General features: G+C 29.6%; 2 protein-coding genes across 4 annotated transcripts in view; one reads left to right on the plus strand and one right to left on the minus strand.

Moving 5' to 3' along the window:
- Window positions 1-240: 240 nt before the first annotated feature.
- LOC129984755 (chromatin modification-related protein MEAF6-like) lies at window positions 241-12,765 on the minus strand. 2 transcript variants are annotated; one of them, XM_056094708.1, is made up of 5 exons: window positions 12,602-12,765; window positions 8,303-8,374; window positions 5,127-5,192; window positions 2,542-2,674; window positions 241-1,759 (listed from the first exon to the last, which is right to left on the minus strand). In XM_056094708.1, the coding sequence occupies exon 5, from the start codon at window positions 1,756-1,758 to the stop codon at window positions 1,186-1,188; it is 573 nt and encodes a 190-aa protein (XP_055950683.1). In that variant the 5' UTR covers window position 1,759; window positions 2,542-2,674; window positions 5,127-5,192; window positions 8,303-8,374; window positions 12,602-12,765; the 3' UTR covers window positions 241-1,185. The 2 variants fall into 2 exon arrangements, with proteins under 2 accessions (XP_055950683.1, XP_055950682.1); XM_056094707.1 differs by lacking the exon at window positions 2,542-2,674.
- Window positions 12,766-22,060: 9,295 nt separating this feature from the next.
- The window catches only part of LOC129983742 (uncharacterized), a 33,554-nt gene continuing 29,166 nt past the window's right edge, over window positions 22,061-26,448 (plus strand). Inside the window, exon 1 of one of the 2 annotated variants that reach the window (XM_056093350.1) lies at window positions 22,061-22,334. The gene's annotated coding sequence lies outside the window, so the exon portion shown is untranslated. The remainder of the gene's footprint in view (window positions 22,335-26,448) is intronic. The other variant, XM_056093349.1, reaches the window with a different exon arrangement.

Genomic DNA, 26,448 nt, shown 5'->3' on the forward strand with positions numbered 1-26,448 from the left:
TCTGGTGAAATGTAACTAAACTCCACTAGGAAGATTCATTTAATACAATAAACTGAACTAATGTATGGCTCTTGTCAATCAAAAGGTAAAAATACTTATCTGAGGGACATAAAAATTGAAATGAAACCAATATTCCCAATGAATTCATTGATACTAAAGGTTAGTGTATGTGTATAACAAATGCACATTCTTTAAAATGCAGAAAAACAACACATAAGAGAAAAACAACAACATAGGATATTTAGAATATAACTTCATTTACCACAATATACAACTATTTACAGCAACTGGATGAGAAATGGTGTGGTTTAAATACAATTTATGCTTATGTGAATATAAACAACCAATTCTTAATTGAAATCTGCCATGTTATGTCATCCATTTTTCACCATCAGGTTTCAGAATTAAACAAATCTAACCAATCAAAAAAGTGCAACAAAACTTCAAAGCCAAATCACAATTATTATTATTATTTTACCTTCTTAATCCCGATGGTAAATAATTGTTAATGCTCCTATAAAACAGTTATAAAATCTTTTTAATACATTTAAAAAATTACATACTGAACTGTATATGCACTGAATATTAAAATATTAGCCAATTCTTCAATTTTATATAAGATCTAAAATTGAAAAAAAAAATTAATCTATTTTAAATGAAATCTTTCAAGAATGGACTTTTTCAAAAGTTTTATCCAAATTAAAAAATTGCAATAATCCTGCTGTTGGATAAGATGTTATTAACTGACTATAATAAAATATAACTTGGACTTAATTATTAAACTTATATTTAAATGAAATTTTTAGTCATTTTCTTAATTATTTTTTATAGCAGAAAAAGAATCTGAAAGTAGAATCCAGTAGGGTCCAAGTAATTTTCTATATGATCATACTCAGGTTCACCATTCTACTTATGCTTCATAAAAAGCTAGACTGAAAAAAATAAAATATCTGGAATGAATCACAAGAAGATTTTCTGTTCCCATTTGATCTTCCTATATTAATGTTTAAACTACAATTATATTCTTACAAAGGCACTATAACCAAATAATAATAACTGAAAGAGAAACCACCGACAGATTTTTAATCAAGAATGGTTGTACTACTGGACTTCATATTTTCAAAAAACAGTAGCCGTTCAGATTTTACAACTTGCTGCAAAGAACAAAGAAAAACCGCGAAACTCTTAATCAAGATCAGTGGCTCGCCTGGGCTTCTTCGCGTTCTTCTTCATTCTTTGTGCACCCATTTTCACTTTGCCAGGGAACTCGGTCACATTCTGCGGTGACCGATTCCCATTCATTGTGGAAGATGATGAAGAACTGCTGCTGCTTCTTGAATCGATTGCCAAAGAATTAACTGCCCCATCTGAAGCAGTGACTGTTTCACCAGAATTGTTCTCACCTTCTGCCATACGTTCTGTTTCTACGACTCCATTTACAGAAGCCATAGAGGTGATGGAAGATTTAGAGAAAAGTCTCTCTGCTTCCTTGAATTTACGATTCCGTTTGTCTGCTTTACTGCTGGTGCTACGACTCGTTGCAAGATATCGGTCCCAGCCACGGATAATGTTACCGTAAAGTTGTGTGTCCTCCAGATAACTGCCCTCAAAAGCATATATCTGTCGTTCGAGGTTGGCTAATGTGTCAGCTATTTCAGCTCGCTTCTTCACCAGCTCCGCAAGTTCAGCTCTTGCATCAGATGATTGAGTTTTTGACATGATTGATGATGAGTTTGATTTGAATGTATCTAAAAGCATTCTGAAAAAAAAATGATAAAAATATATATATTCTCCAGCTGATATTAACATAGAGTAAAAATTTATAAAAAAATTTCATAATCAAATTATGAATACTTAAAAAAAGCTTGTTTCTTAAATTATTTTCACCTAAAATATCTTACAAAACAATATACAAAAATTTGAGCATTTAAATCATTATAATTTACAAATTTTTAATTATATTTACCAATAAACTAACTTGATAGTCGAATAGTACATGGTAGATTTATTTATTAAATAATTTAAGCCAGATAAATACATTTTTTTAAAAAAGTTTTATTGCAAAAAAGAAAAATTTAACTAAACATGAAGTAGAAGATTTTATTTACAGATGTATATATAACACAATGATCACTATGTTGTCTTTATTGATAATTTATTCAAATAAAGTTAACTTTTTAGTTATTCAATTCAGATTTAAATTAAATTCAAGATTTTAAAATACAATGAAACTTAATTCTTAGTCCTATGAATAAAAATCTTTGGAGTACCTTAACTGAATTTCCCATGTAGTGCAATTTATTAAAAAATATATGGAATTAGAAATGCATTTTTCAACTAAACTTACTATGAACATAATAATGTTCAACATGGTTACTTTCATACTAGCATCCCTGTTCTAATTAGTTTCAACCACAGGTCTACTTGACTAAAAAATATTTTTAAATCCAAAACAATACAATAGAAAGGATATTTAACTAAACATATTTTTTAAAAAATTTTTTGCACATCTATATTTAAAAAATCGACAGAAATACTCACTGTAGGTGTTTCTTTATTTTCCTACATTTTCCAAACTTTTTTTTCTAGGTGTTCCTGCATTTTTCTAATTAATGTATATAATTATATCTTTGGCCAGGACCAATAGTTTTCACTCTCCACTGCATTTCATTTACTGTCAATCAAAAATATTATTGCACCCAAAAAATTTGTTGTCATATAGATTTTTATAAATGATTTTCTTAAAATTACTGCTCAACAGTTTTTTTTAAAGAATTTTCTATTATCTTTAGGTTATTTATACAATAGACGATTGGTTGGTTGGTTTGATTTTATGACGCAAAGACCAGATTTGATCATTCTGCACCAAATATTTGTTAAACATTGTTTTCGCATTGAAATTTAAGGCATTCTAAAAAGGGGGGGGGGGGGGAGACAATTATATCTGATGCAAAATTTCGATATTTTTTTAAAAAGGTAAAAATATTTGAATGAGGGTTATCACTTAAAATGTCATTTAAGTTAAAAACAGTCACCCCAAAATGAACTTGTTGTGTACTAAAATCTTGCCATTCACATAGAATATGCTTAACCGTTAAAGCACAATTGCATTTATTACAAAATGGTGCATGATCAGGGTGTAAAAGATGTTTTTGGGTCAAATAGGTGTGGCCTATTTGAAGTCTCGTGATAATGACTCGTGCTAATCTTTCTTTCTGGTCAGAATTTTACTTTTGAAACCTTATAATAAATGATATTTCTGCATTAAAACATTGATACACTTAATTCCTTAGTTAAAAAACACCAATCAATTTAGAAGACATTATTTATTTTCCGATTGTTTTTGGAATAATTTATCTCTAAATACAAATAAATTCTATGTTACTTTTATATTAAATTATAATGTTCATGAATAAAATATTAGGTTTTAAAATATGATATTTTGTCACATATTTTTAGTATATGCATAACAGTTCAATTCTTTAAAGATTGGATAAAAGAGAGCCAAAAACAGTAAACATAAAACAGTAATGCTTTTCAACAGCAATTATACTTTGAACTTTTCAAAAAATAGTGAGACATGAAAAGGGAAGAAATTGAAAAACAATTTGTACACATAAAACATATGATTTCATGTTTTTTGTATTTCCTATTTTTTTACTAAATCACACTAGTTTCTATGATTATCACTCAACTGGCACTGACTTTACTAAACCTGAAGAACCCAAATTGACAAGTAAGTCATGTAATAATAGTACATGAAGCTTAAAACACAGCAGCCTTTTAATCTTAATTAGAAATTCTACACTCTCAAACAATTACAAGTTTCTTCTGTAACAAAACCAAACATTCTGAACAGTTTTACTGAAAACATGAAATGCAAGAAATAAGAAAGTACAAAAGAACGATGCAAGGCTTACATTTTAGAAAACCTAAATAAAGCAGACTACTAAATAAATGTTTAATAATAGCTCATTCGTCAAGATCAAAGCTTCAAATTTACAGTGAAAATAGATGACAGATTACATCAGTTTTAAAAGAAATTATAAATGTTAATAAGGTTCAATTGTAGTTGTGATCATTTCAAATCTATATAATTTAATATTCATATAATACTAGCTGCCTTTGATACTCAATTACTTTGCTGGGATTAAAATTTCCAATTAAATATTTTATATAATTTGGTCATATAACATCTTCTTTAGAAAATATTTCTAATTTTCAAATTTTGATAGGCATGTAATTCATACTATTTTAGAAGCCATATATCATTCTGCTCATTATATTATGCATTTCCCTTATTTTCTACCAGCTCCTCTAAAGTTCATTAAAAAAAAGATATATTTTGGTATTTCTAACCTTTTAATAAAATAATCTAATTTCTAACTTAAAACAATACAAAATTTATCATTTTTCATGTTAATAATATTTTAAGTATAAAAGTCAAAACGTTTAAAGATTCTTCCCAGAATTAAATAAATATATTTACTTTGTAATAATGATTCATATTAAGGAAAGAAATTTATTTTCACTATTTTGAATATTTCAAAGTTTTTGTATTAATATCGAGAAAATGGAAGATAGCATTATAATTTTAATAATGATTTTTCTCAATAACTTTATTGTTTTTCAAAATTCTTATGTTTTTGTATTATTATTCATAGCATGCTTAATATTCATTCAGAATTCCTCCACATTTTTGTATTCTTGTTGGAACTTAAAATCTTAATATCCTTTTTAAATTAATGAGAAATAGAAAAATAAATTATGACAAAAAAAATGGCACAACTGAAAAGTCTTTTTCTTTTTTAAGTCAAATTAAAAGTAAGTCAATACAAGAAAAAATGTCATGATGTTGTTTAATTTTTCATTCAAATTTCAATCAAAAGTTTTATTTAAAAAATCATTTTGAGGTGAACAAATAATATATGTGTCAAGTTTAGTAGCTCTAGATTAAACTATCAAGCCTGTAGAGTGCCAAAACACAGACAAACTCTCATCTTATCATAAGACTTCTTCAGTCACACTTTTAATATAAAAAATAACTAGAATATAACATTTTGCAATTTTAAATAAAATAAAATGTGATCAGAATCAAACATTAAGCACAATAATTAAAAGCTTACAAAGCAAATGTTGTGATCTTTGATTCAGCAACAATTTTCTTTTCAAAACATGATTTTCAAGAGAATCTGCAATAAAAAGTTTTCAATTTAATAATTTCAAATAATATGTTGCATAGATGTGACAGATATAAACAAAGGAAAACTGATGCAATAAGGGAAATAAAGGAGCATTTATAACTCAGATCTGTATATCAAACACAATTATAAAGTTATTATAAAAATCTGCCTGAGAAGATTTTAAACAATATCCTTCAGATTTACAGCATTATATACAAAACTGAGCACAAGTTTTGCTCTCCAAGCACATAATGAAGACTTTAAAATAATGGAAACTTAATCCCTTAATCTTTATCACTCTGTGGAACATCATTACAGGAGAAACAGAGGTGCATGAACATTTCAGGTTTAAAACATACATATGATACAACTTTTTTTATTAAAACAATATTTTTATATATCTTTACTGAGATTGCAACTATTAATAATGTTATAAATAAATATAATTATATAGTCTTTAAGGAAATTAGCGATTGAATGTGACTACAAAGCATTAAAACCATCTAATTAGTTTTTAGATGAAAAAGGAATATTAATTATAAGACTCAGACTTCCAAGAGATTAATTAATGTTAATATATAAAATAGAAAAGGTGAGATCAAGATATATTTTGATTACAAATTATATAATTCTTACAGTTTCATAGCATAGCAAAAAAGATTTCTGTACATTCATAATTTGAATTTCATGCATTAAATAAAATTTTTATAAAAATGATACCTACTATCAACATGTTTTCAGTGCATAAAATCAGTTATTTAGTATGTTACTAGAGAAGTTAAATATTTACTCTTTGCCATGAATATAATTCTTAAGGAATTACAATTTTTTAAATGAATTACATTGATTTTTATTGGTATCATATTACAGGAAGACTTTATTTTCAGTCTTTAGATCAGAAATTTTAACAGGGAATATACCAAGACAAAATATTTTTGAAAAATATATCTAAATCATCAATAATAGTGGGAAACAAAAAAAGCATTTTTTAAAAAAAGAAGACAATTTCTTATTTACTTAGCACAATTTTGAGGATTTAAAATTAGATAGACAATGAATAGTTCTTCCATGCAGCATCAAATGGAAAAAGAAAAAACAAAACTATTTTATTAGAATTTTCTCAATAATTCATTAAAGACAAAACTTAAATATATGTAGTACAGTAGAGCTGCATAAAACAATTAGTAAAAATATTTCCAACAGTGTAAGGTTGTTGTATCTGATAAACTTATATGCATTTTAGTGGCCTAAGTACATGCTAATAGAACTCAACTAATGGTATTAGAATACAGAAATTTATTGGGTTGGCAACTAAGTAATTGCAGATTGTTTTTAGAAAATCAAAGACAATTTTTTCATGGAACTAAATAACTTTATTCTGTAATGTATTGCACATTTTGATCAATGACCTTTTGTTATCTTTCAGACAGCATCATAATCCCACGTTCATAAAACTTCTGGTTTTTATTAGCAAAAAACTGAATCGGGTACGATTTGACATCATCATCATTATTGAAATTTTTACCATTCAAGGAGTTTTGTAAAGATCGAAACAAAAAGTAATCAGATGGTGCAAGGTCAGGACTATATGGTGGATGTGCCAAAACATCCCAACCAAGCTCCAATAATTTTTGCCGAGTGACCAAAGATGTGTGTGGCCTTGCATTGTCATGATGGAATACAACACCTTTTCGATTTGTCAATCCGGGTCACTTTTCTTCAACTGCATTGTTTAATTTCGTTAGTTGTTGAATGTAGACATCAGAATTGATCGTTCGGTTGGGTGGTAAGAGTTCAAAGTAGACAATTCCTTTGTAATCCCACCAAACTGATAACAAAACCTTCTTTTGATGAATATCAGCTTTTGATGTTGTTTCAGTTGGTTCACCTGGCCTGCTACACGATCTTTTCCGTTTGATATTGTTGTAAACAACCCATTTTTCATCGCTAAGTTGTTTTAAGTGATCTTCAATGCATGTATGTGATACATGAAGCTTCTCTGCATTCTCACGTGTTGTACTGTGATAATCCGAAACGATTATTGATTTGATTAGGTCGTCATCAACTTCAACTGGATGACCAGAGCGTTTTTCATCTTTGAGTGAAAAATCACCAGAACCAAATTTGGCAAACCAATTTTGACACTGCTGTTCTTTTAAGGCTTCGTCACCATAAACAGCACATGACTTTTTATGAGCTTGTGATACTTTTTTCCTTTTGCGGAAATAAAAAAGCAAAATATGACGAAAATGTTCCTTTTGATTTTCCATTTTTCAACAAACGCCAAACGAAAACTACGCAACTGATCAAAAAACTTTTTTTACTGATTGACAGCTGAATTGCCAACTATCAAATAACAAAATGTGTTTTACATTTGTACTACGTCTGCAAATCTAAAAATTCTTACTTAGTTACTTAAAAATTACTTAGTTGCCAACCCAATAAATCTTTTTTGTAGAACTTTATGCTAAAGAAGCATTTTACACATTGACAAATAATTGTAATGTAGCCAAACAAAGCAATGTTACTTGAAGAAGTAGTTCAGCCCTCCAAGTAGATGAAATATTATCAACTGTTGAGTATCAGAGAAAACAATTATTAGAATAATGTATGATATTGGAAAGAAACAGACAATTAAGTGGGTGATCTACAGATTTTGAAGTAAAGATATTTGTAGTATGACAAGTAAGGTTTATGAAGACATATTTGCATGAATATACACAAAAACTCTGAATATACGTCACATTACAATAAACAGAGTATCTTGAATGATCTTCAAATACTATTATTATAACAAAAACATATTGCATTCTTTTCTTTTTTTCAGTAAAGCCACATTTCCACAGCAAAAACATTAAACATATTCATAATATTTTAACTATTGAATATAACATTTGGTCTTTCCAATATTATAAAGTAGCTGTTCTGAATATATAGTATCAAAATTATTTATCTCAAAAAATAATCCAAAATAGCCGATTGAAATATTTATCAAGTGAATGTGAAAACTTCAAAGAAAACGAACTGAACTATTCAAAATTAACGCATGAATCATTATCAAGATAAGAAAATATTAATATTGAAAAGAAGATGCAATTTATTTAAATCTGTATACTTACCAAAAAACCATGCCAAATAAATCTTAATCAACTTGTAAACAAATGCTGATACTACATATCTTCACTATTTACCTATTAAAACAAATGAGAAAGATATAAATAAGAGAAAAATAAAATAGAAATATGTCAGCATTTACATGAAGCTTGCATTAATTTTACATCAAAAACATTACCATATCATTTTGAAGCTCCACATGGCTAATTTTAATGGACTATATAATTTGGATTATAATCAGATAATTAAATATACCTGAATACATTAACCCCACCCCCTCAAACCTTCCTCCCTCTCAAACTTTTCCCTTTACTAAGTCTACACGTGTCTAAGAAATCCCTATAAAAATTTCATAGTAAAACCACTGAAGGGAAAAATTTTGGTCTTTTCTGCTCTTTTGTCACGATGTAGACTGTCGTATCTCTCATTGCATTTTATCAAAAAATTTTCTGCTTCCAGAAAGTAATAAATTGAAATTGAAAATTTCAAAAGTATCTTTCATTATCAACACAATTGTTAAAATATGTTCACACACATATTTACAGAAGTATATTTATTGCCTAAAATAAGAAAATATTTTATGGCATTTAAAAACTTTTTTTAAGTAAAACTGAATTTTATGATAAATTAGAACAATTTTTTTTATTGAATACTTACTCCTTTGAGATTTATAAATTGTAAAATATTCTAAAAATAATGGAAAATTCAATGCCAAACAATCCCCCCCCTTTACTCAAGTTTCAATAAAAAAATGTTACTATATTGGTTAGAATTTAATCACTTCCATTTTAAAAGTTCACATTTCAGAAAGAATAACAGAAAATTTGAAAAATGCATAGTACAATGAACAGACGGCCACAAAGTTTCTAAAATAATATAAATTATAAGACTATCAAAATTTGTAGCTTAAAAATATTTTGTTGAAGGAACCATAAGAAGCAATTAAATAAAACATTTAATAAAAATTTTAGGTTTATTAATCTCTGTGAACCAGCCAACTGCAAAAGGGAGATAAAAATTAATAATGTTCCAAGTGAATATAATTGGTGTAAAAGGGTTTTTCTCCACATTTAGTAAGCTTAAGTAGAGATTTTCATCATGAGAAAATCTTGTTTTTCTATTATAACAGAATATTATAATAACAATGCATTATAATTAAATTCTATACCTTATTTTAATGTTGCTAATTTTTGATAAAATTTCTTTAATGTTGTTTCTTTCTGATGAAAATAGTCATATCTGCTTCATGAATTATTTAAGCTCTAACGATTTTAACACTATGCCATCCGCACGTCTGGTTGGAATTTTTTTGTTTGGCGCCGGTAAGACTTATGTTGCAGGTGGGTTTTCAAGTTTTCGGGATATCATAATTGTCATTTTCATAAGATAAATAATTAGTTTAAATAATAATAATTTTCATAATATATGAAATAATTATTACTAAAGAATTAAAATAAAATTTATCTTGAAATAAATAAAAATTTACATGACACCAACATGGTGCCTCCGGAAAGCATAGTACAATAGTGTTAATTACTTATAACTTTAAGAAAACAAATTCTATTAATGCTATTTTCTTTGCACATAATTAAATTTTTGATTACCATATAATCTCCATACCATACCTCTATTTGAATACCATACCATCTCCATTCATTCAAACTACACTTTTTTTTTTTTTTTCTTTCTATAACAGATCACATTCATTCAATCAATAATTTGACATTGAGATTTTATTTAAAATGGTTAAAAAGCTTAGAGTCATCGAGAAATTTTTTTTATTTAAAAGTAAACATCCACTGGTAATAAATTTCTGTGCAGTAAATGTCAGCCATAAGTTATAAATCAGTATGTTTTAACAAAAAACTTCTCTTTAAAGACATAACACTTGGAAAAACGTCAAAAGAAATTAAAGTAAATTCATGGAATCGCTCTGCTAGTCCATTTGCCTCAAAATACAAACAGGACAAGGACCGGAGAAAAAAGACTTGCTGCAACAGATATATGTACAAATGAAACTCCAAGCACCACATTGTAATATATAAGGAACGATTATATGCTAATTAAATAGTCTTGAATGCTATGCTAATATATTTTAAATTACACACATTTAAATAGGATCATAAAGGAGAATTGGTTTGACAGTAAATGGTGGATGCTAGTAAATGGAGTTGTTATTTTTTCAGACAATAAGTTGCCAAATGTTTTAATCTTTTTTAAAACAATTTATTTTTTATTACATTAGTTAGTTAGCAAAGTTTTGATGGGATTAACTAATGCACTGTTCAAAAATGATTTAGGTCTCATAATATATGTAAGTGCTGATATCTAGTCTTAACCCTTAATTGGGAGGTGTGGTGTGCGAGAAAAGCTAGCAAGGGATTTTCGGTCACCCCTATTCTATTTTTAGCTGAATTGAATGGATTGACGCTGTAGCTTCCTATTTTATGACCTTCAATACATGTGCACTTCCTCAACCAATTTCAGTAGATGCTTTTTTAAAATAATACAGTTATTTCTTCGAGCATGGTCTCTAAGACCGCACCTCCCTGTTAGTGTCCCAGTGATAAACAAGGCTTAGCATATGGTGCTAAAATTTGGGCCCCGAAATATCATCCAATTTACTGATCTTATAATGAAGCAGTACTCCAGACACTTTTAAATTAAGCAGAAAGTGATTTTAGTGATAAGGATAATTGTACAGAAGATTTTTTCGATGAAAGCCCATTCAACTTATTCTGATATGTAGGTTCAAACATAATTAATTTTTCTAGTGATAATGTATTTTGAAAAATTTATAAAATATATTAATATACCAAAAGATATATATACAGAATTTATAGGTTGACTTTTATGTTAGTTCTTAATCTGTATGTTTAAAATGCTCTAGAAAACCGTGCTACGAAAGTCACACAAGCCAATGAAAAAAGGGCCAATTTTACCCATTTTTATTTTTCATATAATTGTTGAATTTTACATAATATTGTCATCTATATACTTCTTATACTGTAAAAATAAATATGATTTAAAAAGTAATAAGTTTATTTCAAGAATATTATTTATTGTAACATGTAATTTGGGAAGAAAATGTATGTTCCAACACATTTACTTTTTTCAATGATATTTTGAAAAATTTCAAAAACATATCTATATATCAAGAAAAATATCTGCAAAATATATTGGCAGTTTTTCATACCAATATACTCATTAGAAAATTTAATTTGTGTGTAAATGAAATGTGATCCCGGAGACACCTCCCCAGTTAAGGGTTAAACTAACAAAAAAAATGAGAAGCAAAAATAAGTTTGCACTGTATTTTTTAAATATATACACACTGTCTGAAATTAAAAATTCTCAAAACAGAATAATTGCATTAGTTCTTTATTATCAAGATTTGACAGGTTCTTCTCTGAAGATACTGCTAGTATAATAATAGTAAATTTTTAAGCAGTTTTGCACTCTCAGATGAAGTTAAAATGTTCAGGCTCCCTCTTAGCATCCAGTACATATAGCACTCTTTTTTTAGATTTAAATATCATTGGCATTAAGTATGCCTTGCCCATATAATATATAAAATGGAATAAGTTAAAATTGTATATTATTTGTTAGTATATACCTAAATTTAACACAAATTAACAATTCGCAGAAAACAATATTACAGGAATCATTTCATTCCATTTGTGTTGATTTGTCTACCTCAATAATATTTTCATGTAATTTTGACAACTACATCAATCTTTTATTACAAATCATGTTTATAAGAACGTACAAAACTAGAATTCTCATATCAAATATCTGTATACAAAGAGCCAAGAAAGAGAAATTAACGCCTACTAATTATGACCCCCCCCCTCCAAAAAAATACACATAAACGAAAACATTCTATTTTTATTTACAGAAAGTTTTCAGAAGTCACTGTTTATTTATTAAACGTGCCGCTCAATCCACTTTTTAAAAAAATTTATGAAAAATTTTTGCAATGACTCAGATTTGTTAAAATAAATAAATAAACTTTATTATCGACACTGATTTTAAATACTACAGATCAGAAATCTTTTCATTAGTTATGAGAATTACCGTTGTGTGTACACATGACGTAATAAAAACAATAACATAAAATTCATGTACAATAAGGAAATCATTTTACAAGCATTAATATAAATCGAACGCTTTAGTATGCAATATGAGGAATTTAGTAATAAAATATAAGTATTCTAGTTTCTGAAAGTTTCCATGTTTAGGGTTACATACCTAACGACCACGTGCAAGTAAATAAACAAAGAGATTATTTAAAAGAAACGAACCTGTTCAAAACAAAACAGCTCTCAAATTGTTTAATCAATTAAATGTATAAGCAAAATTAATGAATATTACGATAAATGGCAACTATTTTTATATTTTGCTAAGCCTTAACTGACCATAGCAAACACAGTTCGAATGCGTTCAAGTTCAAAAACCATTTTCACTGTTAACCGCCATTTTTAATACGAATATTTTTCCCGCTCAAACAGTGTCAGCCGACACATGATGTTTATGGGTTTTAAAGAAGAGGGCATAAGATCTGAATGAATAAAGAGGCCTTGCTTACGTACTTTTTAAAACTCTATTTATATAAATCAACAAGGTCTATTTTGTTAATATTTTATATTATTTAACGATTGTTTAACTATTAATTTGGATTTTTTTTATTAGTTTTCACATGCGAAAGATTTTGAATAGTTTAGAAGAAATTTAAGCAATCTGATCCACAAAACTATAACAATGGATTACTGACACTGTCAAAATTCTTAAGGAGAAATTTTAAGTATCAGAACCATTTATAGTTATAATCTTATATGTAATGGTCCATAAGAAGCTCTAGTGTGATATCAACCTGCGCACATAGAAGGAGGTACAGTGGCGGCATCTATTGTATATGTTTTCAATAAGAAGTGATATTGGAATAAAAATCAAACGCAGTAACGAAGTACCTATATAACAGCAATGACACGAAAATATATTAAAAAGTCATAGTAAAATGTCGTGGAAAATGCATAGTTTTTTCTTGACGTAATTATAGAAAAAACTATGCTTATACCTGTACTTCAAACTAAAAACGAATAAAATTTTAATTATATTTATTAATATTTTAAGGGATATTTTGAGGGGGAAAGTTTAGAAGAATTTAGACGTCAATTTACCGAATTCAATCTACAATAATGTTGAAAACGTTTACGGAAATTATATTAAATTGGTTGATATCTCTTTTACCAGAATAGGAATTAAAAGATAAAATAATGGGAAAATGAGCGTAGTTCCGGTCGTGCATTACTTCATATGTTTATAGGTGGATTCACCTTCTGAAGCACCCCATAATAGTTTTTCTTTTTTGTTGAGTTCTTAATACCCGAAGTGCTTTTTCATATAGATAATACAGTGTGAATTTAATTTCTGTTTCTATGGATTTTTTTATTATACTATGCATAGCTGATCAAAATTCTAGACATAATTTTTCTCACTCACTCTGCTTCACGCAGATACGTTATAATGTGAGGAGTTAGTCCTATCTTTACATACAAGTAAAAAGGGGAATGCTATCGAATATGAAGTATACAGGGAGTTCCTTGTCCTCTTAAAAGTGGAACAAGCTTATATTTCTCTAAATATTGCATTTAGGCATATACTTACAATTATAAATACTATGGATATTTGTTTGTAAACATTTTTACTTCTCCGGAAGTTGACCGAAGAAAGTTAAAAATTGTTTATCTTTTATTCATCTATGCAGATAAAAAATTCCAAGTATCTATCTAAAATTTGTAGATATATACTTATTTTTAAATTTGTAAAGACAAATCACAAATTTAGATGATAATTTTTACTTCAGAAATACAAATTTATTCAAAACAGAAAAACTGTCAAATACAACTATTTGCTCAGTCGAACGTCAAGAAGTCATAATGATTTGAAATAAATCAGCATAATGATATTCACTTTGATTAATCGATAATTCGACTTTATAAGGAAGGGGGGGGGGGAAAACTTGGAAAGCTGAATTTAAGATATTACAGAGACGTACAGGATTGACGAATAAGAAAATAAAATTCTTTGTTCGTAACTGAGTTATTGATATCAATTACTGTTGTGCAGTATATATTTAATTCAATTTGGAAATATATATATATATATATATATATATATATATTTCCTTTAAGACTTTTAACCAAAAATTTTCTTACGAACTCATAATCATTGGTATTTTAATAAAAATGCACAGTTTAACAGAAATGTCTTGATCGAATGTTAATTTGTTGTAGTAATAATGGAATTCTATTCTCGAATTTTATGCTATCGGATTTTCAGAAAATATTTCAGGTCTATGCCAGTAAAGCTAAGTCATTCGGTTGAAAACCCCGAAGGACTTATTAAAAAAAAATTCAAATAAGATCGAAATCATGGAAATAAAAAGGAAGCTGACATTCGTCTCATACATTTATTATTGAAATGTTACTATACCTCGTGAAGGAGAGAAAGTAGCTCTCTAGTGAACGTGAGGTATTGTGGTGAAGCTTTATAAGCCAGATAACAGCTACGGAACACGAATAATTACTTTTGTCTTGTGGTCATGCTACTCGGCTACGAGCCATAAGGTTACGAGTTCGGTCCTCGCTATGTCCAAAATCGCTACAATATCGTCCTCGTGAAGTTTAAAATTTCCAAATGCAGTAATTATTACAAAAAACGAAATAATATTTAAAAATGCAAATAAAACATTTTTATGGAATTTTATTGTAAATATTATCTATAAATATTATTTTAAATGATTGGATTCAAGTATATGTGTTTGTTTATTATCAGTCAACTTTGGCGATCAACTGATACTTCTGGATTAATGGGCATTAAATTTTTTTTATATATATATAACTTGATTTTAATGGCTTTCTTAGCAAAATATACTTACCCTTCAAATTTAAATAGTCATACAACTCATACTATTTTAGAAGCCTTATCAGAAAATAGTTCCCTAATTTTCTACCGTCTCACCTAAAATTTGAACTTTGATTTGAAATGGAATTCAAACTTTAATTAATGCACAAAAAAAGTTTTTGGCGAAACCATACATGTTGTATAAAAATATGAGTAGAGACGATAGAATCATTCAACATTGAAATCTTCTGTGTACTACAGAATAATTTTGATAATTTGCGTAATAATTCGGAAGATTGTTCAATAGAAGTCTCTATGATTCTATATGAAATTCAATTTATTATAATAAAAAAGAAATTAATAAGTATAACTCAAAGTACCTGTGGTCTATATAAAAATTTAAAATTCTTAAGTCATTGGAGCATTTATTGATTGAAATTGCACAAAATATGATTCTTTATTTCATATAGGTCACCTTCCTTAGATACGCATGCCTTTTTTTTTTTTTTTTAACTATTTAGGAATTAGTTGCCCCTATTAGAGCATATGTCCTATATCCTTTCCTGTATAAAACAGAAAGAATGAATTAATTATATTGATATTTTAAAACGCCACAAAAAAATTTTCTGGAAAGTATCATATTTCATTTTATACAGACATATGCTGAAAGCTAAAATTTTCTAGGTTTAGTGTGTATTGAAAGTTAACTTTATCTTTTAATTTAAGCTTTTGTTAAAATACTAGCAAAAAAAATAAATAAATAAAAGCTAAAATATATAAATTAAAAAAACAAAACAAAGCTAATTTTTATCATGCACGCGTAACGTGCTAGTGCAGGTTAAATTTTATTTTTTATATGAGGTATATCATTAGAAAATAAGCTCAAAATATTTTTAATTGATTTAAAATAAAGAAAATTACCGCAAAATAATAAATATCATTAGAAATTTTTTTTTGAATTTTAAGAGGATTGATTTTGTTGCTGAAAGTGATTGGATTGCGTAGTGTAATCTTGATATGATGAACTACAATTTTTTTTTTTAATTTTAGAAATGACCTGAAGAACTTCAATTTGGAATTGGATCTATTCATTACTATTAACCTTTTCTGCATGGGGCAATAGACTGTGATAGAAAGATATGTAGATGTTTGGTTTCTCAGGTGTCATTTCCACCAATGCCTTTAAAATTTTCAAATCCACTTCATTATTTTCTTGTGCTTCGTTTGCTACGGCTATATGTTGGAACACATTTGACAGTCGAAAACAGAATCTTCAACAATCGATCGTGTCAATCCAGAAGTTACATAAAATGCGTTTTTGATATCCTCAACAATAAATGGAGAATATTCTATCGACCTCTATTTGCTAATGATATTGTTAAAGTCTGTATTAATCTTCATATTTATGTTAAGGGTTAGAGATGGATACCTAATTGAGGATGTAATGTCAATTATAGGATTGGAAGATATTCAATAAGAGAATATTACAAGAGGAGGGCTCAAAGCAAACAATGTGAGAAAGATTCTATGTAGATGCTTTGTTTCAAATGCAGGAGAGATTTCCTGGCAGATGTCCAAGATATCAAAACCTTCTGATCGCCATGATATCGACGATAAATACCTGTAAAATATGCCGCTTTCTCATTTAAAATAAGTATTCCAAAAGAAAACGTTTTTCTTCGCATGATTTTTATTTACTTGTAAAATATTTTTGTTTTATTGGGAAAAGGTTAAAAACACAATAAAACTTTTTTTAGAAAAACATAATATTGTTACTGATTTTCCAATAGTGTTTATGTTTTTACAAATAAAATGGTTGCTATTAATAGTCAGATACGACTGTTTCTGAAATAAAAAGAATTTATAATTAAATCCAAAAACAATAGTGCAAGGTAAATAAAAATTAATTGACTCTATAGGGAATTATTTGACTATCACTATCATTCTAGTGTTATGATTATCATTTAAAAATTAGATTTTTTACGACTCCCTCTTTTTTTTTAATAAGTGTATATATCGTCTTACCAAAATCATTTTCCTCTTTTTCTTCCCATTCATCAAAGTCACTATAAATTTCTAGACAAATTTCAAGCCAGGCATTTCTGGCTGCTTTTCTGTCTTTAAATACAGGATGTCCATAAAAGAATGGGGGTTTTGTTGAACGTTTTTTTAAAAATTCAGTCATAAAATTAGGTTAATGTTATATATATATCTATTTAAAGATTAATTTATCAAGATTTTTACCATTTGGTTGATTTCAATATGTACCCCGTTTGTGACTTGGTACACATGCAAATGGTATTCATTTTCTTCCCATGTCCTGGCCAGCATGTCTGGAGTGGTTATCTATTGTCTGAGATGGTTTACACCCTGAATATTCTCGCGTAATCAGTATTCTTGACACATATCCAGAAGAAAAAGTCTATTGGAGTCTATTCGGGCTTCTTGAAGGCCAAGAAATAGGACGTGAACTTCCAATCCTTGTTGCAGAATCGAGTAATCCAATGCTTTCCGTACTCGCAAACTGAAGGAAGGTGGTACTGGTGAAACTGGTGTGAATAAAATGTGATCAGCTACTTATTTCTTCAAAATTATCTGATCTCACCAAATTCATACCCTTAACTATGATTTTTTAAAACATCGAGTTCTTTTATGGACACTCTGTATATCAAGAGTTTTATTCCATAAAAAAGGTCTTCCTTGGACTAAAGCAATGAAAGTTTCTTTATCAATATTTAACTCACTCATGTTCATAGTAGATGAAACTCTATTGATGCTGAAAGAAAAAGTGTGTTTCACATAAGAAGGAAAGTAAAATTCATTGTAAGAAGAAATCTGAAATGTAAATCTGGATGTTTAAAAAAAACGGGGGGGGGGACACCGCTTATGCAAGCTTGTATTTAGTTATGTGCGCCTGTACTTGGACGGCGATAGTAAAAATACCGTTGTCTTCAGTGGCAGTCGACATCTGTATAGCGCCCGCCAATGGGAAATTCACTGCCTGTTTCCGCCTAATGTGTAAATCTGTTATCATGGCGGCGACGGTAAATTTACCAGGTCGGCATACTTTTATTTGATCTGATGTTTTTTAGCAATAAAATATTTCGAAAATTTTAAATTATTTTTCCTTTTAACCGTTGCCTCCATGTTTGTTTGCTTTTGTTTAAAAGCATTTCTACTGCTAGAAACAACAAAAGTGGTGCTATAGATAACTTCAGTGCAAAACTACAGTATACAGTTTCAAGTATCCAATTTCTTGAGCAAAAAACAAAGCAATTTCCATTACAAGCCAAGCTTGTGTACATTCTATTAAATATGGTGTGCTCTGAATTCACAGCTGCAAGATCTGGGGGAGACCTTCTTTGTTCCAGTGTCTACCCAGAAATATAGATAATGATTCATGTCTATGAATATTCCTAAACTTGCCGTGTTCTTAGATATCCCTTCAAAAAACATCTGAAACTTTCAAATTTTGTTATTTGCATTTGCCCTCTCACGAAGGAGCACCTCAGACTTGGAGATCAGAAGTCCAAGTTTGGTGATTGGTTCTCTCCATCATGGAGAGTACAGAAATTCTGTAGAATGAACTAATCCCAATAAATGAAGGAACGAGTCTCTTGCTGGAGAGGTTGTACCATGGCCAGTGAAGGTCCTTAGTTCCCGCCAATGATGTCGAGGGTCCGATCATTCAGATTTGTCCCTGTGCCTTCGGGTGAATTGGAGGAGTTGCATTCGCACTCGTTCTATTTTAAGAGCTTTGTATCTGTTCACTTCCTTGTGTTTCCGAACCGGTTCATTACATTACTTTTATAGTTAAAAAAATTGAGTTCTAATGCAAAAGCCGAAAAAATATAAAATTCAAATTCTTGTTCATCGAGTTGAAAATTGCTCATAAAAACATAACAACAGCATGTGTGGGATGGATATGTTTCTTAATTTAGTGATTATAAAAAAAAAGTTATGGGCGTAATTGGAAAGCAACTTGTGAAACTGAAAGAACAATGAAAAAAAAATGTACTAAATTATATATTACGAAGAGATAACCAACGTTCTCTTCGTAATAATTTGTAAATTTGATGTTATCATTTCACTCCTTAAAAGTTTATCAAAACAGTAGTTACAATAAACTTAAAAATTTTCAAAATATTTATATCCTAGTTAAAAAAATAATAGAAAACAGGTAATTAAATAATTTTAATAAAAGAGTAAATATATCATAGTACCTGATTACAGTATTTAATAATTAATCAAAGGCTGCTCTACAATTGCATAATTTCATTAAACTACAGAACAAATATGAATCTCATAGAAATCAGAATAATTTTTATTTTTTAAATTCTTAATTTTATGAAAATGCAATATATCAACTCGTTGTTATCTTTTAATTTCAAGGTAATGTTTCTGAATTAAAAACTTATTTAAGTTCAATTAATTTCTTATAAAAATAAGGTTTTTAATTAATATTTTATTTCTTTTTTTATATATATATTTTTAAAGATAGAGGCATCGATCGCTAAATTATTTTCTTGTATATATTTCGATAACGAAGAAGTTTTTGAATATTTAAAATATATTTTCTTTAAAAAGAACGCACTTCAAAGGCTTTCTAAAAATTCATTATCAAGGGCAACGTTGATATTATGAGCTCCAACAAATATCAAGGTTATTCTGATATGAATTTACAGCGAAATAAATTTATTCCGGCCTCAAAAAATAGCAAAAAATATCCATTACTTTATATACGCCTCTTCCATCACATAAAAGTTTTTTTTTTTTTTTTTTTTTTTTTTATAATTTCTAAACTTGATATTTTCTTTCTCATTTAATTCATATTATAGCAATTCTAAGCAATTTATAATTGCATTTCAAAGCACTAATAGAGTGTCTGCAAATTGAAAAGAATATTTGGTGAACAGAAATATGACCTTCCATTAATATTAAATCCAATTTCACTTTTAATGTAATTTCTATAATACTACTCACATGATTCGATTATATTACGGCCATATAACTACTTTTTCTTTAAAATTAAAAAAAAGTGTTTTCAAACGTTTATGACTGGCATGTCTCTGTCAAAAGCGGTGTTTGCATACGAAACTTAAATTCAAAATCTGGGGATTAATCGATATAACTGAATGCGTAGAAATATTAAAATGAGAGAAAATAACATCACCTTTTGTTTTTAAGAGCTCTATTTTATTTCTGGAAAATAAGTGTTAAAAGCACTTTTTATTAAATTTAATTATTTATTTCCAAAATTTTAGCCTCCTAATAAAGGCACATAGGGCACTTGTGTCCTTTATGCCCAACCTTAGTATGACACACTAAACAGTCCATTCATTCATTCAAACAAACTTAAATTGATCTCATTTCATTGCGCATCCACAGAAGAGGTTTACATTACAACTAATGAATCATTCAACTTATAGAAATTATTAATTAATTTTAAATATCCTTTATATATAAGGAAAACCAACGAACTAGTTATCCAATCCCGCTCATTAGTTTGATTTCACCTATTTTGGTTTCATATGAAAGCTGATGACCTCTAAATATGTCATTAATGGTCACCTGACCCCCCGACCATTCAAATTATTCATCTGCTTCCCGAATCAAACAATCATTCATCTGCCTAAGCTAGAACAACTGCTCCGATTTCGTCAAATTTATTTCCCATGAAAGCTTATGACACTTAGGCAAATCACCAGAGGTATCTTGCCTCCCCCCCCAACAATATCAGTTTTTGAGAGAAATTTCAAAAACACTACATCCTTGTGCATTTGATATGAGAAAAAAATCACGGCCAGTCGTCAGTTTAATTTTTTATTCTTAATCAATGCACCGATTTCATCAATTTTTATTTAATTTGAAAGTGCGCCACGTTGTGATACGTCATCAATGATCACTTGCCCCCGCCGCCCTTCACTTTGTTAAGGTATTGTAAAATAAAACTTTGATATAACCCCTTCCTCAACAATAGAACCGATTTCACAATTTTGTATGCATAGAAAAATCATCAGAATACTCTACATTTATCCTGCAAGCACAAATTACACTTTCATTAGGACGATACGATGCAATTCAAATTTCGTTGACATTATTAAATGAAAGCCAATTGCAAAGTGTGCGAACAGCTGGTTGCCGAAGGCAGCTATTTTATATTAACAATACCATGACTAAAATGGTTCATGACAATAGTTCATAACAGAAGTCAGTACTTTGAAATGACACCGATAAAAAATTGCTTACTAATAAATATATAAAATAGAACCACTACTAATAACAGGATTCCGGAATTGATTATTAACTATTTACTTGTTTATTAAAATTCCACTTAATTTAAACAAATTAATTTCTAATTAAATTAAAATGATGTTAAAAGTTATCTGATCTTAATACATTGCTTCTAAATTCCATTCACACTATTTATTTTCTTAAGACAAGTGTGAAATAAAATAGAAATATTAAATTGTCACAAAACAGCAACACATCATTTAGCATCACCTTGAAATTATACGTTGTCCAACTCGGTGAAATACGAATTACTTTCCTGAACAAATATTTTTCTCTTCTTTCCTTCCTTTTCTCTTTAACACACGTTTGAAAAAGAGTTAATTTAAAACATAAATTTTCAGCTGTCTGCTGCCTGGAAACGATTGAAAGTTAACATTGAATTTTATCAGAGGGAATTTTTATTTGCAATCACATGCGCAGTGAACTTTTATCTGGCTCAGCTGCTATAAATAAAAATCTCATTTCTCCATGCTTGTTCAAATATCAGGAAGAAGAACTTTTGTCCCTACGCAGGTAGCTTCATTTCCCCCCACTTGCGCCCACCTGTTGGAATTCTTTATCTCCGAGCTGCCATTTCGTTCCTGATCCGGCTGCCTTTCGCACACACTCCAGAATGCTCTGCTGCCAAAGGATAGTTGTCCTGGCCTCGCACAACCACCTCTGAGTGACTTGCGACAGTCATCCATCTCAAGAAGCACATCCCCAAGTTCTTGTTCCTCACCTTCTCCGGTTCTTTATTGTTTCCGATCCCTCTTTCCTCACCTGCCAGCAAGATACGAATTTTACTTGGATATATTAAAGAAATTGTTGACTCGCCACACAAAAATTTCTTACATGGTGAGTATCTGTATTTCACTTTGACACAATTAGAAACTCTTGTGCCCATAATTTAAGGTACAATCAGTCTTAATTAAAATACAGCAGTATTGTTGAATTCAGATTATATCCATTAATGTGACCAAATAACTTAATATTCGAATATTTGGATAATTGAGAGATAGACTTATTTCTTAGAAGAAACAAAATTTGCTTTTAATGTATTGATTAAATGACTATAAAAACAACACTGTTCAAATTTTATACATTTATATACTGTATAAAAATACACCTGTTTCAATATGCAAAATCAGTGGTTTTGCTATCTTTTCCTGCTTTTACTCAAGAAGGTTTTATTTGCGATTGTTTTTTCTTCCCACAAAGCGATTCAGATGTCTGCAGTAAGAATGATTAGTTTTATTATCCTTGAAGAGTTCGAAGTTGAGGGGAATGTAGTAAAATTTCGATATACACGGAAACTAAAAAATCCTAATTTTATCCGGAGCGTTCACAAGATGACAATTATTGCGCATAGTCGATATTCCTCTGTTGTTATCCTCTTACTGTCTGAATATAAGCAGTTCAAACAGCGTTGTGGGACAATGGCAAATAGCTGTGTGGACGGGATACTCTTTGCCATTGCACCTTCGTGGTCACGTGATTTTCCTGAGGTAGGCGTGGCCTTCTACAGCGTGTAAATGCCTCTTGAAGAAAATGCTGATCTAAAAGTAAGAAAAGCAGAAGAAAGAAAAAAAAAATTAAAATTGGCAGTAATTTTTTTAATAATATTAAGCAGTTTGAATCAATAATATGTAATTAATGAATAAAAAGCAAATTCTTTTAATAAACAAATAATAATTATTATAATTAATTTTTAAAATATTTTAAGAATAATACATTCAGAACAAATAAGTCATTTAATTAACAAGCAATATGGTGGACTTTGAATACAACTCTTGTGCAATAACACTTCATAATAAGCTGTGCTGTTTATATCTGATATGTTAGAAATTTTTTTTAAAAAAATGGAATGCATAAATATATATACTAGTCGCCTTTGAAAAAACGTTTGCTGGTTAGCTAAATATATTGGTAAAATTTAATTTCAGTTAGATAGCTTAGAAGTACTTTTATTCCCATAATTGTCATACATTAAAGCAATACTATTTTAATTGTCATATATATTGTCTATTTATTATTTATTGCACACATGAGTCTTTTTAATGAAGACAGTCCCAAATACCATAGAGCTGTTAAAAATAATATTATCTAGTTCATCTACGAGGGCAATTCAGAAACTAACCTCCGATTGGTCACAGTGCGGGTAGTGGGGGGAGTAGCGCGCCATCTGTGCATTCACACGCTCAGCAGGTCAGTCGGCATCAAGCCGTAGTCGAGTGAACATCGTACCTGCGCTAGTTTAGTTTTTGTGGCAGTTTGAAATGTGTGCTGCAATAGAAAATCCCGCCAAATGTGAAGTGCGTGCTGTTATAAGGTTTTTTACAGCCAAAGGATACTCTGCAGCAGCTATTCATCGTGAGCTTTGTGCCGTGTACGGACCAAAAGTTATGAGTGAAGGAGTTGTCCGTGAATGGGTACGTTTATTTAAAAGTGGACGAGAAAACGTTCATGATGAAGAGAGGAGTGGTAGACCATCCTTGGTGACTGACGAACTCGTTCAGACAGTTGATGCAAAAGTTCGTGAAAATCGACGTTTCACAATGGAGGAGTTGTCTACTGATTTTCCACAGATTTCTAAGACTCTTTTGTACGAGATAGTGACAGCAAGATTGGGTTACCGTAAGTTCTGTGCACGATGGGTGCCCAAAATTCTTACCGACCACCACAAAAGTCAAAGAATGGCCTCTGCATTAGACTTTCTGTCACGTTATGAGGACGAAGGAGAACCATTGTTAAACAGAATCGTGACCGGTGACAAAACCTGGATTAAGTACGTGAACCCTGAGACAAAAGAACAATCAAAGATGTGGGCACATTCAGATTCGCCTACCAAACCAAAAAAAGCCCGGCAAGATTTTTCTGCCAGAAAACTGATGGCAACGGTGTTTTGGGATGCCAAAGGGGTGTTGTTGGTTGAATTCATGGAACGTGGGACGACCATTAATCAAGACGTGTACTGTGAAACACTAAAAACATTACGACGGGCTATACAGAACAAACGCCGTGGTATGCTGACTTCCGGTATCGTTTTTTTGCACGATAACGCCCGTCCTCACTCTGCTCGCAGAACAACAGCCCTTCTTGAGTCCTTCAAGTGGGACGTTTTCAACCATCCACCTTACAGCCCAGATCTGGCGCCAAGCGATTATCACCTCTTCATGCGTATGAAGAAATGGCTCGGGTCCCAGCGGTTTGATGACGACGAAAAGCTCAAAGATGCGGTCACAGGCTGGCTCAAGGCACAAGCGGGTGATTTTTATGCAGAAGGAATTTCAAAGCTTGTGAAGAGATACGATAAGTGCCTCAATCGTTATGAAGACTATGTCGAAAAATAGTGCAAAGATGTAGTTGTAAGATGTATATATTAAAATATTTTTACTTAACTTGGTGTATTTTTTTCAATCAACCGGAGGTTAGTTTCTGAATTGCCCTCGTATCTTTTAAATTTATTCGTAGTGTAACTTCCCGTTTTTATTTACCTTATAAACTGCATAGATATTAAATCGAATGCTTCTTTTGCTTTCAATAATGGAAGAAAATCTCGCAATCAGATATTTGATGAAACAATGAAAACGGTTTGGGTTTTATTGGTATCGATGGAAATATTGTGAAATATATCCAAAAATTAAAAAAAAAAACAATGAAATGTTTAAAAGATAATGAAATCTTGACTAAAGAATTTTACAGTAACTAAATTAGCATCATTGAAAAAACATTTGTTGGACATTAAAATGGTGCAAAAATCATTTTTGTGATAGAACATTTGTACCATTATTAAGCGAAAAAAATCAAAATCTAACTTAATTTTTAATTAAATAAAATTCTAATTAAAATTTCATTTGCATTTGCATTTTTCCATACTCCACTGTATACATGTTCCAAATTTCGCATCAGTAAGGCAAACAGTCCGGCTTGTTACCAACACAATGTAAATAATGTAAATAATATTTGTAATAATATTATTTACATTACATTTACATAATATTATTTACATTATTACAACAATGTAAATAATATTTAAGTTTCATGCTTTTTCGTTGTCTGCGTCAAGATTGATTTACTGTATTCTCCACAATGGTTTTAATTTGCAGAATACTGTAGAATTTGACAAAAAGTTTTTGAAATTGAGAATACTGGGCTTTCGAACCTCAAAGTTCCTATAATTCTAAATGAGCCAAATTAATCCATGTGAAAATGACTTTCTTCTGAAGTCATTTTTATGGTTTGTGAATCAGCTTTTTGCATCAATATGAGGAGATTTTATAAAATCCTTGAATTAACATTAAATGGAAGCCTGCTCGAACATTTATTCTATTTTACTCTTTCGTTTACGAAGTATAGTGTTGCAATTGTCAGAAAAAAAAAAGGATAAAAACTTCGAACTCGAAATTTTGAAGAATCTCCACATTTTAGACCTCCCTGAGTTCGGAAAACACATTTTTTTAAAACTATCTATATATCCTTCTGTCTGTCTGTGATGAAGGTAACTGCAAAACGCTTTGAGCTAGACGGGTGAAATTTGGCATACAGTCATTACATCAAATTCGAAGATTTCTATCAAATTTTGAGCAAAATCCGTTCACAGGAAGCCTGTTTGTGCGGCTGCTCGAATATAAGTCAGCGCGACAACGAAAAACGAAGAGAGCTGGGTGGATAAATTCGATACACGGATTTAACATCTGTAGTGTACACATCTGCTCAATTTTTTGATAAATCTAATAAGGAATCGACTATTCATTGGTTTGTGTTTTTAGGAAACTGTCAACGCGATACATGCATCTAAAACACAATTCACCTTACAATTCTCCATGATTTGATATTTAAAAGTGCCTCCTGGTAAATTGAAACACGTGCATGTCCAATTTACCATTTGTAGTTCTGCGAAAAAATTTTGTTTCATTTCTGCTGTTGAATACACGTCTAAAACAGAAATATCTTTTTCGGATATATTAAC

Source organism: Argiope bruennichi, chromosome 9 (genome assembly GCF_947563725.1).
Source record: "Argiope bruennichi chromosome 9, qqArgBrue1.1, whole genome shotgun sequence".
NCBI classification, from domain to species: Eukaryota; Metazoa; Arthropoda; class Arachnida; order Araneae; family Araneidae; genus Argiope; species Argiope bruennichi.

Bases quoted from the DNA above. Each gene is read 5' to 3' on its own strand.
- LOC129984755 (XM_056094707.1), bottom strand. From the start codon at position 1,758: ATGCTTTTAGATACATTCAAATCAAACTCATCATCAATCATGTCAAAA.